Consider the following 15,748-nt stretch of genomic DNA (forward strand, 5'->3'; position numbering starts at 1 on the left):
TTATAAGGGTACTAATCTCATTAATGAGGTTCCACTCTACTGACCTCATCTAATCATAATTATCTCCCACAGGCCCTATCTTTTAATACCATCACACTGAGGAGTAGGGTTTAACATAGACACTTTGAGGGTGGGCGCTGTAGTGCGCAGCACTACTGAAAGGGATTCAAAAACCAAAGCACAGGCACTCTGGGTAGTGATAAGGAAAAAATGCTTTATTAGGGGAAGAGCATAAATCAATAGTAAGATACAGGAAAAGGCAGAGGGGGGTTACAGGGGCAATACATCACCAACCAAGCTAACAGCATCTGAAGTCATAGAGCAACATGCCAGGAAGCCTTGGTGGGAACACAAGGGGTCCTGGGCAGTGCATCCACTCCATGGGTGATGCTCCAGAGGACTTCTCCCTGCTCCCTAGCTTATATAGATCTTACTAACAATAATAATGTGAAGATAATTGCTCTCTGCATGAAAAGAAACACCCGGTGAGTCCTTGGACCCTGGGAATTGGCCAGATACCCAGAGTATATGTAGCCACCCCTCCTCGTTCTAGCGTTCAACGTTGGTAGTCTTGTTTTTGGGGGGTGCTTATGTAATAGTTCTTGGTGCTTTTCCCTTCCAGGGTCGTGTCTGAAACCATGTCCTCAGTTCATTTTTAGGCCTCAGCAGTACAGGCACAAACCTGCAGTCCCTAACAAACGATAAATTAGAATTTTAGTGTTTTGCAATTCCCAGTGAATTAATGGATCTAGATATTTAGCATTAATGTCTGTCAATGGCATGAACAGGTATTTTGCTTTGCCTGAAGAAGAGCATACACCAACCATCATCTAGTCTTTAAAATTTAAAAAAAAATACCTTTATTGGTGTGATATTTAATAAGATTTATATAGTTTTCAAGTGTACAATTCTGTGATACATGATCTGTATATTGCATTGTGTGCCTACCACCCAAAGTCAAATAATCTTCCGTCACCATATATTTGACACTCTTTTTACCCTTTACTACCCCCTCATCTCCCTTCCCTCTGGTAATCACCATACTGTTGTCTGTGTCTATGAGTTTTGTTTCTTTTTCTTGTTCATTCATTTGTTACTTTCAAGGTTGTTTTTTTCGAAAGGTCTTTATTCATTTATTTATTTATTTTTAGAGAGGGGAGAGAAACATTAATACATGCAAGAGAAATATGTCAACTGGTTGCCTCTCGCATGCCCCTTACTGGGAACCTGGCTCACAACCCAGGCATGTCCCCTGACTAGGAATCAAACCAGCAACCTTTCGGTTTGCAGTTTGGTGCTCAATCCACTGAGCCACACCAGCCAGGATGCTACTTTCAGTTTTATATCCCATGTATGAGTGAGTAATATGATTCTTAACTTCTTCTGATTGACTTATTTTGCTTAGTATAATATTCTGAAAGTCCATCTATGTTGCAAGTGGTAATATTTCTTCTATCTTTTCTTATGGCTGAGGGGTATTCCATTGTATATTTGTACCATATCCTCTTTATCCAATCATCTTCATAGAACACTGGTTGTTTCCATGTTTTGGCCATTGTGAATAATGAACATAGGGGTGCATATGTCTTTGTGAACAAATGTTTTCAAGTTTTTGGGGTTGACACCCAGAAGAAGCGTTGGTGGGTCGTATAGTAACTCCATTATAAATTGTTCGAGGATGCTCTATACTGTTTATCATAGTGGCTGGACCAGTTTACATTCCCACAAGCAGTGAATGGAGTTCCTTTTTCTCCACAACCTCTCCAACACATGTTATTACTTGTCTAGTTGATGATAGCCATTCTAACAGGTATGAGATGGTATCTCATTATAGTTTTGCATTGTATTTCCCTAATAGCTAGTGAAGCTGATCATATTTTTTCACATATCTGTTGATCATTTTTATGTCTTCTTCAGAGAAGTGTCTATTTAGGTCCCTTCATCATTTTTAATAGGATGATTTGTCTGGTGTTGAGTTGCATGAGTTCTTTATATATTTTGGATATTAACTCTTTGTTGGAGGTGTCATTTCCAAATATTTTCTTCCATTCAGTTGGTTACTTTTTTGTTTTCTTGGTGGTTTCTTTTGCTGTGCAGAAGCGTTTTAGTTTGAAATAGTCCCATTCATTTATTTTAGCCTTTACTTCTTTTGCTTTTGGGGTCAAATTCCTAAAATCTCCTCTAAGACAAAGGTCCTTAAGTTTAATTCCTATGCCTTCTTTTATGTAATTTATTGTTTCAGATCTACTATTTAGGTCTTTGATTCATTTTGAGTTAATTTTTGTATATAGGGCCAAACTGTAGTCTAGTTTCTTTATTTTGTATGTGGCTTTCCAATGTTCTCAGCACCATTTATTGAAGAGGCTTTCTTTTCTCCATTGTATGTTTTTTGCCTCCTTTGTCAAAAATTATTTGCCCATATACATGTGGGTTTATTTCTGGACTCTCAATTATGTTCCATTGGACCATGTGTCTGTTTTTCTGCCAATACCATGCTGTTTTGATTATCATCACTTTTGTAGTATACTGTGAAATCAGGGAGTGTGATGCCTCCAGTTTCATTCTTTTTTCTCAGGATTGCTTTGGCTATTCAGCATCTTTTGTCGTTCCATATAAATCTGATAATTTTTTGTTCTTTTTATTTAAAATAATGTCATTGGGATTTTGGTGGGGATTGCACCATCTCCTACTCTTGCCAAAGGGATCATGCCTGAGTCAGCTCAATCCTCTGGATCCAGGTGACAACTTGAAAAATTTGGAGGACAGGGAGAGTGGAACATGTTGAACTTTCCTGTGAGGATGCTATCAGTAAAACCTAGACTATGGGAAATAATTTTGGTAAAGTAGATCCAGGTCTTCAACAGATAAATTTTAAGAAAAAAAAGTGGGGGGATGGAGCAAAACCTATGTATTAAATTATATTATTTAAAAAATCCAAGTAAAGACCAAAAAAAAAAAAAAAAAAAAAAAAGCCAGGACGAATATAAAAAAGGCAAGACTAAATTATGGTATGTAGGGAAGCATATTTGGGTGGTAAAACTACAGGACAACACAATTAAGTGATTACTATAAAACTGATGGTAGTGGTTACTTTTTGGCAAAGGGAGAGTGGCTGGAGTTTAATTTTGTCAACATAAGAAATGTCCAAACTTGGAGAGAATTTTTTTTTAAAATAATTTATTTATTTGTTTGTTTGTTCACTTATTTTATTTTTAGAGAGAGGGGAAAGGAGAAAGAGAGGGAGAGAAACATCTCTGTGTGGTTGCCTCTCACTTGCGCCCCCAGCTGGGGACCTGACGTGCAACCTAGTAATGTGCCCTAGCTGCGAATCGAACCAGCGACACTGGACTCGCAGGCCGACACTCAATCCACTGAGCCACAGCAGCCAGGGGAGAATTTTTAATAAGAGCTTATTTGAGACAAACTGATGACACTGCTGGCAAGTAAGATCTCAAAAGCTCAAGACAATGACAGTTTTGCAGTTTCTTTTATACATCTGGAGCATAAGGAAGATTACATAAAGGTTGGAGAAAGCAAGGCAGGAAAATTTCTATGACTGGATTATAGGATAGTTAACAAGATTATGTACCCTGTTGAGGGTAGTTAAAATTTCTGATGGGTCTGTAAAAGTGGCATTTCAAAGGTGTGTTAACCTAGATGCACAGAAACAATGGGCAAGGCTTGCTTAAGGCAAAGATAAACTTTTACTAGGACAATTATAGACCTGAGTGAGGTGTGACTACCCACCATGACCTGCCCCGTTAGGAATTTATGATCACATCACCCCGTCAGGGAACATTTGGTTAGATTTATCACAGAGTCTTCTTTTCATCCACACTTTCTTGTCCTGGGTGTTAGTTACAAGGACATTCACCTGTAGTGATATATTAATCTATTAAAAAGAATCAAATTGGGCTGCCTGGTATATGAATCTTGAGTGGAGTGGCACATGGGCCTACCATTCCCTAAGCCTTATTCTTTTATTTTTCCATTCTTTATGCTACTCAATATTCATCTAACAAAACTCCATGAAAATCAGTTTTGCTATTTATATCCAAAGAATGTTAATTAACACAAGTAGCCTTGGCAAGTTACCATTAGCCTTGAGATGGATATAGAGAACTTCTTTTTTTTTTTTTATGATGGAAGACATTATAGCATGTTTGTATACTGATGAGAAGAATACTGGTGCAGGACAGAGTAGAGAACAAATGCTGAAGCAAATTCCGTGAGTAGGAGAAAAGGCATATTATCCATCAAATAAGTGAAAGGACTGATCTTATGTAGGCATGCCTTTATTCACCCAGATTAACAAGAGAGAAGGAGGACTATGTGGAAAAAAGATTTAGGCAGATTGGTAAATTGTTGATAGAAGTTTTTTTTGGAGGCAGTTATTAACTAAAAAAAAAAAAAAGGATATCATTGAGAGTGAGGAGGGAAAAATAGGTATTGGAAGTTTAGGGGAGGGAAGAAGATATGTATAATCTTGTGGAGAGGTGATTTGGGAAAAATATTAAGAGGGCTTAAGAGCCCACGAGTTGTCATGAATTTTGAGTAACACCAGGCATAATTGTGTTTAGTAGCTATGCTGCAGATGTACAATAGGCTGAGAACTGGATATAATATGGATTTGGGTTCTGCAAAAAGAAAAAAAAATCAGTGGAGAGAAAGGGGCCATAAATTTCAAAGGAGCTAGTGGTTTTACTGAGACAATAAGATGGCAATGAGAAAATAAGATACCCACCCCATTTTCAAGCTCTGTTGTATATGGAGCGTGGGAGAGAAAAGAGTCATTAATTAAGAGGGCTACAGGGGTAACTGTATGCGTAAGGGAGAGCCAGATTTCTTAGAGCACGAAGGTGAAAAAACCATTCAGCATTTGAGGATGCAAAAGACATTACTAGTAAGACCTGAGACCAAGAGGTTAGGTGACTTGTTCAGGGTCACACAACTACTGTGACTAGCTGAAGATGTAATCCAATGCTTTTTCTACTACAGGGAGCCACAGCCCTCCCTTTACAGCTTTCATCTGACGTAATACGTCTATAGGAACGAAAGGAACCCCAAAGCCTTCAGCTCTGAAAGCGCGAAGCGAGGAACCGCCTAAGATACCGCTTGCAAATCCGCAAAAAAGTTCGCTGGCTAGGAAATACGCTGTGGGTCTTGCAGTCTCTCGCCTGGGAGCGACGGAAGGGACAACGGAAGAGCGCATTGCATGGCGGGAGTTATAGTCCGCCGTCGAAGCTCCTCCTCCGCCGGAAGTCAGGCGGCGCGCACAAAGCGCTCTGCTGGAAGCGCGGGAGTCTCGGTTTGTGGTGGCTGAGGCAGCTGTGCAGTACCGCCGTTAGAGGCTCCATTTCCTTGAGTCTTCACGGCCTTTCGAGGCGAAATGGCTCCGGACTAGAGAGGTACAGGCGGTGGCAATGCGGGTTCCGCTGCGACCTCAGGCTCCCTCCTGTAGGGAAGGGAGCCTGAGGGCCCTCTGAGTCGTTTGGGCCTTTGCTTTTTTTCTTTGCAGTGACACTGGCTGCTGCAAAGATGAGCTTGTCCTGGGCCACCACTTTCGAGAAGGAGCATCTTTGGATGTATCTGCAGACCCTCGGCTTCGAGCCAGGCGCAGCCGCCACTGCCTGCGGAAAGATCTTGTCGCACACGCACCTAGGAGTGTAAGGAGGCCGGGGCTAGCGGGGCGGGAGAGTCTGAGCCTGGACACGCCGGGAGGACCCGCCCTTCCGCGGAACTCGCAGGTTTAGGAATCGTGAAGGAAAGTGGTACTGCGTTCCGGGCACTGGCTCCAAAGCCTCTCTTCCCAGTGGCTGCCAGGCTGGTAGCAGAGACTGTCAATTACGGAACCGTGCCGGCAGCGCTTTGTAGGGGAGTAGAGTCTTTATTTGGGGCGAAAGTGTTAAAGCTGCGTGGTCTGTGAAATGGAAGCAGGGGTGTAAGTTGGTAGTGGAGGGAAGTTAGAACAGTAAGTATATGCAAACGCCTTTACGCTCAAGGGAGCCTTTCAAAGCTGATTGCTCTTTATAATTTTAACTTTGAATGAGCAAACCGAGGCGTGCCACACTTAGCAAAAAGTGTATTAAGGTTATTAAGATGAAAAATAAAAGCCCCTTCCCTGCTTTGCCGCTAATGTTATGGTTATGATCATAAATCTAAATATTTTGCTTATATTTCTGAGTTTTAACTCATCAACTTTAGACAGTATCTTAATTTCCCACTATAGGCCAAGAGAAATTTGGGGTACCTTGGCTACTTCCCGTTCTTACATCTTCTCGACTTAATTATATAATTTCAATTCTTATAGTGGCGGTGTTGTAGTATGTGTTTAGACCTCTGTTTCTTGGTGTGTCGATCTCAAAAATGTCTCTTGATTCCCCACCGTAATTTCACTAGGAAGGTAGCTAAGATAATTAGCTCACCTGTACTTACGGACCCCCGTCCCCCGCCGCCTTCTCCCTCTTGACGTTTTTCAGCTGTATTATAACTGTATTACTGTCAAGGTTTAGATATGTAATTAACTTTTGTTTGGTAATTATATTTGTTTAGAAATTGCTATTATATGTAGAAGTGCTTTGTCTAGGACTCTTCTAAAAATTGACAAGAGTGGATAGCATTTACCAGGTTATGATTATGTATTATTAAGAACTCCATTTATCTCACATGATTTGATGTTCCACAGCAGTTTTGTTTTGTTTCAAAGAGGCTTAAACCTTCTCTAGACCACCACTGAGAATGGTTGTCATTGCTACTGCATCCCTCTCTAGAGTTATAGCAATCGTGGTTTTCTCTGCTCTGTTTTTTTCAATTGTAATCTACTTTCTGTCTTTGAAAAATTAGTAACATCTGTCAAATTCTGATCCAGTGATGGCAGTTTTTTTTTTTTTTCCCAATACTGTCATTGATTTTTTTTCCCCTCTCTAAGTCTTTAGAGTAATTTCAGTAGATTATTTGGAAACAGATGTCCTCTTTTAAATGCTTTAAGCGTGAATGTGGTATCAAATTTATTTGGAAAACTATATTTTTTATTCATTTATATTCATATATGGTAAAATTTTATTCCTTTTGCTGTGTAGTTTTGTGAGTTTCTAGTTTCTGTGAGCATGTAGTTGTGTAGCCACTTTTCTTTTAAACATATGCTTACCATATAACCCAACAATTTCATTCCTACTTATTTGTCCAAAAGATTTGCATTTTGAATAATCATTCTGGTTGCATTACAGAGAATGAATTGGAGGGGGATTCAGGACATTAGAGTTAGGTGGGCCTAAACTAAGGTGGCAGTAGGAATGGAAAGAAAAGGTGATACATTCATTTGTTTGTTCAACAAATATTAGTTGAATACTGGACTGTATTGGACCTGGGTATACAGTAGTGAACAGAATAGACAGACTTTTACCGTATAGGATTCTAGTCTAGTGAGTGAACAACTATCTTCAACAGATATCTTATTAAAATAAATGTCAAAGGGAAGAAAACAGGATACAGTATGAAAAAACTAAGTTTGTGAGATGATAAGGAGGTTAAGATTTGTGTTTGTCGGGGAATAGAAACATTCTAAAAACAGTTCTTTGACATGGATAAGCATGGGAACTTTTTAAAAAAGTATATGTTATTGATTATACTATTCCAGTTGTCCCAGTTTTTTCTCTTTACCCCCCTCCACCCGGGACTGCCTTCCTTCCAGCAGTCCTCACCAAGTTCATGTCCATGGGTCGTGTATATAAGTTCTTGGCTTCTCCATTTCCTATACTATTCTTAACTTCCCCCTGTCTATTTTGTACCAGCCAATTATGCTTCTTAATCCCTGCACCTTTGCTTCCATTCTCCCCCTTACACCTCCCGGCTGATAACCCTCTAAATGATCTGCATACCTATGATTCTGTTCCTGTTCCGGTTGTTTGCTCAGTTTGTTTTTGTTTTTTAGATTCAGTTGTTAATAGTTTTGAGTTTGTCATTTTAATGTTCATAGTTTTGATCATCTTTTCTTTAAATAAGTTCCTTTAACATTTCATGTAATAATGGCTTGGTGATGATGAATTCCTTTAACTTTACCTTGTCTGGGAAGCACTTTATCTGCCCTTCTATTCTTAATGATAGCTTTGCTTGATAGAATAATCTTGGTTGTAGGTCACTGCTTTTTATTACTTTGGATACTTCTTGTCAGTCCCTTCTTGCCTGCAAAGTTTCTTTTGAGGAATCAGCTGATAGTCTTATGGGAACTCCTTTGTAGGTAGCTCTCTTCTGTTCTCTTGCTGCTTTTAAGATTCTTTATCTTTCACCTTTGGCATTTTAATTATGATGTGTCTTGGTGTGGTCCTCTTTGGGTGTAGCTTGTTTGGGACTCTCTGTGCTTCCTGGACTTGTATGTCTATTTCCTTTGCCAAGTTAGGGAAGTTTTCTTACATTAATTTTTCAAATAAGTTTCATTTCTTGCTCTTCTTCTCCTTCTGGCCTCCCTATGATTCGGATGTTGGCACTTTTGGCGATGTCCCAGAGTCTTTATTCATTCCTCCTTTTTTTTTTTGCATTCTTGTTTCTTAATTCTGTTCTGGTTGACTGTTTATTTCTTCCTTATGTTCCAAATGATTGATTTGAACCCCGGTTTCCTTCCCTCACTGTTGATTCCTTGTGGATTTTTTTTTATTCCACTTAGTGTGGACTTCATTTCTTCCCTTATGTTTTGCCATACTCAGTGAGTTCTCTGAGCATCCTTATCACCAGTGTTTTGAACTCTGCATCTGATAGGTTCGCTATCTCCATTTTGTTTAGTTCTTTTTCTGTTCTTTCATTTGGGCCATATTTGTCTCCTAAATTTGGCAGCCTCCCTGTGTTTGTTTCTGTGTATTAGGTAGAGCTGCTTTGACTCCCTGTCTTGGAGTACCTGTTTCATTGTAGGGGTGGAGCCTTAGGTAATTGCCAGGACAGGGCAACCTGCTTCACCACGTAGTGGATCTGTATGTGGGGGAGGGGTCAGAGAGGGGACAATGCTGGAGGTTTGCCTGGCACTCACCCTGTTTCCAGTCACTTCACCTACTTCCTGTATGCGACTGGCACCCCTCTAGCTGGTGGTGGTTCCCAGAGTAGGTGGGTTTGTGTACGTTCTAAGACCACGCGAGCCCTTTAAATGAACTGTCCTGAGAGACAGGCAGTTTCTTCTGCCACCCTAATCCCCACTGGTTTTTACAGCCAGAAGTTATGAGACTTTATGTTCCTGGTTCTGGAACCCTGGGCTCTGCTGTCTTGCCCAGGGCTGGGATTGCTGGATACACCACTCGTGAATGTAGGACTTCGCATTCCACCAGCTGCCGCTTCCCTTAGGCCACATCGCATTTTCTTCTCCTGGGCTCCCTGTCTCTGCCCCTCCTACCTGTCTGGTTGAATATGGCTTCTTTAAATCCTTGTTTATCAGACTTTCATACAGTTCAATTTTCTGGAAGTTCTGGGTGCTTTTTGTTTTGAGGTTAGTTGTAATCCTTCTTATGGTTGTGCAAGGAGGTGAAGCATGTCTACCTATATGTCCATCTTGACTAGAAGCCCAACATGGGAACTTTTTAAAAAACTTTTTTTGTGTGGATTTAAAAACTAACTTTTTTTATAATTATAGTTGACATATAGTATTAAATTAGTTTATGTGTACAACATAATGACCATCTGTCACTGTACATAGTTACAGCACGGGAACTTTAATGTTAACTCTGTTTTTTAAAATCTCAAGATAATAGCTCTATGTGTTCATTGAAGGAATACTCACATCTGTTTGTCATGTATTCCAGTGATCAGTGATGCACAGCCTATTTTTTAATTGTGTAACTCCTAATCTCGTTTGTTTTTAGTCTGAAAACAAGAAATTACCCAATTGAGGTATTTCTTCAGATCATTGGTGAAAATTTATTAAACATGAAAATATCTCAGATCTTTTCTAAATGTTAAAACTTTTACAATAGTGTATAGAGAGAATCCCCTTAGATATATTTTATGTTTTAATGAGTTTTTGTTTTCTTCTTCATTATAATGTCTTCAGTTTCTTTGGAGACCTTTCTTACAGTCATTTGGTTTTGTTGCTCTTCTTTTGATACTCCAGTTGCACCCATGCAGATGACTTTTTTTTTTCTTTTTATACTAGGGTAATGGGGGAGCACTCATAACTTTTAATCTGATAACTTGCACAGGTTCTTTTCCTTCTTGAGTGTAAACATTAACTTCTATTGGGATATATGTTTTGTTTTTATCCCTTTCTTATCCAGAGATTTTAAATTGCTTTTGTTCACTTTTTATGCTATCCACACTTCACTGCCAGGACTTTGAGAAACGGTGGCTATACCTCCACACCAAGTTTGACTAGTTTTGTCTTGGGAATACCAAAATCAAGCCTAAAATCCTGCACATGGGCCATGCAGCAGAGTGTAGTTTCTGAGGTGGATCATCTCTGTCAGTAGCTTGCTCACCTAGGTGAGGTTCAGACCTGATTGGATAGGTTAGTTGTTTGGAGTGTTGTCCCGATACATTAAGGTTGCAGGTTTGATCCCTCTATCCTTGGTCAGGGCACATACAGGAATCAACCAATGAATACATAAATAAGTGGAACAATAAATCGATCTCTCTCTCTTCCTTCTTCTCCTTCCCACTCTCCCTCCCTCCCTCTTCCATTTTCTCTAAAATCAATATATAAATAAAATAAAGTAAACCCCTCTTTTTCCTAGCTCTGGCAGTCCCCAAAGCCTGAATTTCCCGTTTTCCCATTTCCTACTAGATTACCTTCACATCCCTGGGGTCCCGGCAGGGTTGTGAGGAGGGAACATGGAGCATAGAGCAGTGGTGATGACCCTGGCCTAGAGGCTGCCTTTTTATAGTTGTGTGACATTTCTTAAAAGGTTTCCTTTTTTTTTATTTTTTACTTTTTTTTTTTTTTTTTTTTTTTAGGTTTTGTCTTGCTTAGTTAGGGAAACCAGACAAAAACTCATTATAAGGATAGTTCTAGGAATCAAATGTACTAGTAAAGACCCTAGACTTGGATGAGATGACATATTTCAAATCACTGCTTTTCTATTCCTGGTTATGTAATTTTGGGCAAATTATCTAATTTCTCTAAAGTTTAAATTTCTTCATCTGTATAATGAGGAAAATCAAACTATTTTCTACTGTCATTAAGATTAAATTAAATAATCCATGTTAAAGAAGCTAGCATAGTACTTCACCTTATAGGATTGTGGTAAAAATTAGATGAGTTACTGCCTATAAAAGGCTTAATACTTGTAAATAATAAATTTAATAAATATTAGCTATTTTTACTTTCGTTCAGTAAATGTTGGTTGGTATTATCACCTTGTATTGTAGGCCATGCATAGTATTCTCTCCACCTAATTAATCTTTTCTTTCTTTCTTTCCCTCTTTCTTTCTTTTTTTTGTTGAGTATTCTCACTGTAATAAAGCAAGTTCTACCAGTTTACTTCTATTTGATCTGTATTTTCAGAATCAGAAATAAAACTTGTATGCTTTTTTTAGTTGGTTATAAAAATGTACATGAATGAGAAATATTAATTTGCCTTGACCTCTTGAAGAGAATGAAAAATATTAATTTGGGTCAAACTCATATAGCTTTTGATACTATTTAGTTTTATTAACTTTTTTTGTTGTTGTTCTTGGCTTCTGTTTATTTTGAAACCATTAGGAACATGTTTGACAAGCTGAATCGTGATGCCTTTCAGATAGTTTCATATTTCTTGTTTCAAACGCTGGACCAGTCTCTCACCAAAGAAGTTTTCAAGTGAGTAAAAATTATTTAATTTTCCTTTTTAACTAGTCATTCTCAAATTTGAACAAGGAACTGTGCCTTGATATAAGCCAGAACTTCAACTTTGGCCTTTCAGTATTATTTTGAATGGCTGTCACAAATATCAGGCTTGAGTCTTGCAAATTTAGTGCTTAACTTGTAAATCAGAGTGACTTTTCTTAGGTATTCATCTTAAAATCATTGTATACTTCCTAGGTTGGTTAGATTTTGTTTTATAACATTAGTTCCTAACATTTTTCAGAGTTTTAATTATTAGACAAAAACAATTAATTGGTACCAATTTATCTCAACACTCAATTTTGCTTTTCTTGTAGGCACTATTATATTTGTTTTGTCTATTTTTACTTTTTAGGTCTCTAAATCCTTATTATTTTTGTTAATGGTATAAGTGTCAAGTGCTATAGGCAAATTTCATTTCTATTAAGTTTATCCTGTTATGTACTGTTGAATCTAAATAGTTTAAGGAGGTAATGTGAATACCCATTATCCTAAGGATGTAGAAATTATTCCTAAATCCACCAACCAGAGAATATCACTGTAGATATTCCAGCCTTTCAATATTTTTTCTATGCATACTTATTTTTTTCTATTAATATAGAATGTATGATATGCTATAAAAATTATAAAAAACATAGGGCCCTAAACAAATACCTCAGGATAAAAATTTAGATAAAATTGATTATTAGGGGAAAGAAATAGATAAATTTTAAAGTCTTATTTTGAACTAAAGCTGAGGCAAAGCTTTTCTTTTTAATAATTTTCTATACTCTTTATCCATAAAACAGTAGCACCCACTGACTATGATACAGGCTATCTTTAGGAGTCAAAAGCTCTCATGCCATTTCTTCTCATGGGCTCTTCATATGTAACTATGTTTCTTTCTCTTTTTTTCACCCAGGTTTAATATACTAATTTATTTATACCATCTTTATGTGTTAGTCCAGTGAATCCATTGAGAGTGTTCTTCTTAACTGATTTTTAGTAATTTTAATAATGATTAATTCCTTCATTTAATATACATATTTATTGATATTTACACAAAACTGAACTCAACCCTATAGATATAAAGAAAAAGTCCTGCCCTGGCTGGTGTGACTCAATGAATTGAGTGCTGGCCTTTGAACCAAAGGGTTGCCAGTTCGATTCCCAGTCAGGGCACATGCCTAGGTTGCAGGCCAGGTCCCCAGTTGGGGGTGTGTGAGAGGCAACCACACATTGATGTTTCTCTCCCTTTCTTTCTGCCTCCCTTCCCCTGTCTAAAAATAAATAAATAAAATTTTGAAAAGGAAAATAAAAAGACCCAATTTCTCACAGGTTGGTGTTTCATATTAATTTAAATCTATGAATGTTAGCCTTGATTCATTAAAGCATTATTGTATATAATATAGGAGGTAAATTTGATGTTTGTAAATTTTTTGCTGAGTTTGCTTTTTGTTCATAATTTTGATGTTTTTATTTTTGTTTTTAAGACTTTGTTGGCCTCCATTTGACCAAAAAAGTGATACCGAATTCCGGAAACATTGCTTTGAATGGTTAAAAAAAATTTCTGTAAGTATCTTCTTTCTGGAAAATGAAAACTTTAAGTTAAAAATTACATTAATTTTTTTTCTGATTTTGTTGAGGTACAATTGTACATTCATTTTTTAGAGATGAAATATTCTTTTTTTTAAGTATATTTTATTGATTATATTGTGAGATGAAATATTCGTAATGCTTTTATGCTAACAGTATAAGCAAGGAAATATTAATTTGAATAATGCTTTTAATGTTTTTTGAATGGGGCTCTGTATTTCTAAAACACCAGGTGAGTTGGAAATAGGTGTCTGAGTTCCTTGGAGTTCATATCACAGTTTTTATTTAGAGAAAACTTTTTCGACTACAGATTATTCTAGCTTGTGTCTCCAAATAGTGTCAATAATTGTGGCTTTATATTGTAATTACTTTTTTGTGACCAAGTTCACCAAGAATTAGAAAGATTAAAAAATTCAGCTTTGGATTCAAATGGAGTAATCCTGATCAATTCTATTATCTTCAAAACAGTATGATGTAAATATAAAGGTTGTTGTTGATAAGGTCTTTCAAAATTACTTTATTTCTTTTTCCATAGGCTGAATGTGGAAGTAGCTTTCCTCAAGTTGTTGGTTCACTATTTCTTTCTCCTGGTGGACCTAAGTTTATTCATTTGATGTATCATTTTGCAAGATTTGTTGCAATAAAATATATAAAAACCCATTCTAAAGGTAAGTTAAATTTATAGTAGGAATGTTTTTGTTTCTTAAATATTTATTTGCAGTTTTTAAATCATCAGATTTTAATAAAGCAAGGTAAGATAAAATTATTAAATAACCTCAAAAGGCATATAGTTAATATTCTACTCATGGTGAATATAAGTAACAAGTCAGATTATTTTACTGTGTTCTAATACAGGTGTTGGGGAACACTTTTTTATATAAGATAAATATTTTGGACTGGACCACACAGGGTCTCTTGTCACATATACCTCTGTGTGTGTGTTTAAATATAACCCTTTAAAAATGTAGAAAGTATTTCTAGCTTGTTGACCTCAAAAAATTGGCCAGTGGGCCAGATTAGAATTGCAGATTATAGTTTGCCTCCAATACATTGTATACCTGTTGTGTTGCATTTATTTGAGATTTATTTTGGTTACTGGTAATGTGGGAATTTTTTGTTACAAATTGCTGTTTTAAAGGGATTTGATCTATATGCTAATTCATAGAAACAAAATATATGTTGGACTTTTAAGTTAAGACTTAAAAGAATGCTACTGGTGGCTTATTAAATATGCTACTCTGTTTAATTGACTAATGCTCCAAAACATGGACAGGAAAATACAGAAAAGTTTATGCAGTAAAACTGCATCCATTTTCCAATTTTTAGAGACAACTAATGCTGATATTTTGGTTTATTTTCTCTTAGAGTTTTTCTTTGTGCACGTATGTATTTATATGTTTTAATTATTTTGAGTGGATAATATTTTACATGATTCAAAAATCGGAAGGTTAAAAGTCTATCTACCACCTATATTCACTATCTACTTTCCCTTCTTAGAAGCAACCAGTGTAATCAGTAATATAAGCGAATATGTATGTTATTTTTTCTTTTTTTAATGCTTTAAAAATTTTTTAATTTAATCTTTATTGTATTTTTTTCCTTTAATTGTTTTTATATATTCTTTTTTTTAAACCCTAAATGCTAACATACATCTGGTTTTGAATCTTATGTTTTTCATGTAACAGTATATATTGGAGATAATCCTGTATTGGTTCATAAACTTCCTCATTCTCATTCTCTCGTTAGAACTGCACATTTGAATGGATGTGTCATAATGTATTTAATCTGTTTTCTGCTGAGAGATCTTTGTTTTCCCACACTAATCCTTTGCTGTAAAAACAACGCTACCATGAGAAACTATGCATACAGGGTGGGGCAAAAGTAGATTTACAGTTGTTGGTATGGAAAATAATACAATAATAAATAATAATACAAGCATTAAAGTAGGTTTACAGTTGTGAGTGTGTGAAACAGTTAATGCTTGTATTATTATTTATTATTGTATTATTTGTATTACAACTGTAAATCTACTTTTGCCCCACCCTGTATATCATTTTGGGTATGTTCAAATAAACATACACACATATACATATGTGTATGTAATTTCTGGAAGATGATTTCTTGGTCAAAGAAATTGTGCATTTGTAATTTGCTGTTATTAACCAGATTATTTTCTGTGGAGACTGGACAATTTATACTTATATTGCCATTGTATTGGAGAGTGTCTTATTTTCCCAAAAGCTCACCAACATTGTGTGTGATCAGACATTTTTATCTTTCCAGTCTGATAATTAAAGTGGAATCTTAGGGTAGTTTTAATTTGTAATTCTCTTATATATTTAGTTAGATTGAAAACTGTTGAAGTATTTAAGGGCAATT

The 15,748-nt window shown here is 36.6% G+C and overlaps 1 protein-coding gene across 1 annotated transcript in view; it reads left to right on the forward strand.

Moving 5' to 3' along the window:
• The first annotated feature begins 5,302 nt into the window (after nucleotides 1–5,302).
• Nucleotides 5,303–15,748, forward strand: part of HAUS6 (HAUS augmin like complex subunit 6) — a 48,691-nt gene continuing 38,245 nt past the window's right edge. Inside the window, exons 1-5 of the mRNA XM_090274074.1 lie at nucleotides 5,303–5,408; nucleotides 5,519–5,666; nucleotides 11,675–11,770; nucleotides 13,267–13,345; nucleotides 13,905–14,037. Of these exons, the coding sequence (XP_090130200.1) occupies nucleotides 5,539–5,666; nucleotides 11,675–11,770; nucleotides 13,267–13,345; nucleotides 13,905–14,037 (436 nt within the window). The 5' untranslated portion in view covers nucleotides 5,303–5,408; nucleotides 5,519–5,538. The remainder of the gene's footprint in view (nucleotides 5,409–5,518; nucleotides 5,667–11,674; nucleotides 11,771–13,266; nucleotides 13,346–13,904; nucleotides 14,038–15,748) is intronic.

Source organism: Furipterus horrens, unplaced genomic scaffold, assembly GCF_987537825.1.
Source record: "Furipterus horrens unplaced genomic scaffold, mFurHor1.1.pri manual_scaffold_4, whole genome shotgun sequence".
NCBI classification, from domain to species: domain Eukaryota; kingdom Metazoa; phylum Chordata; class Mammalia; order Chiroptera; family Furipteridae; genus Furipterus; species Furipterus horrens.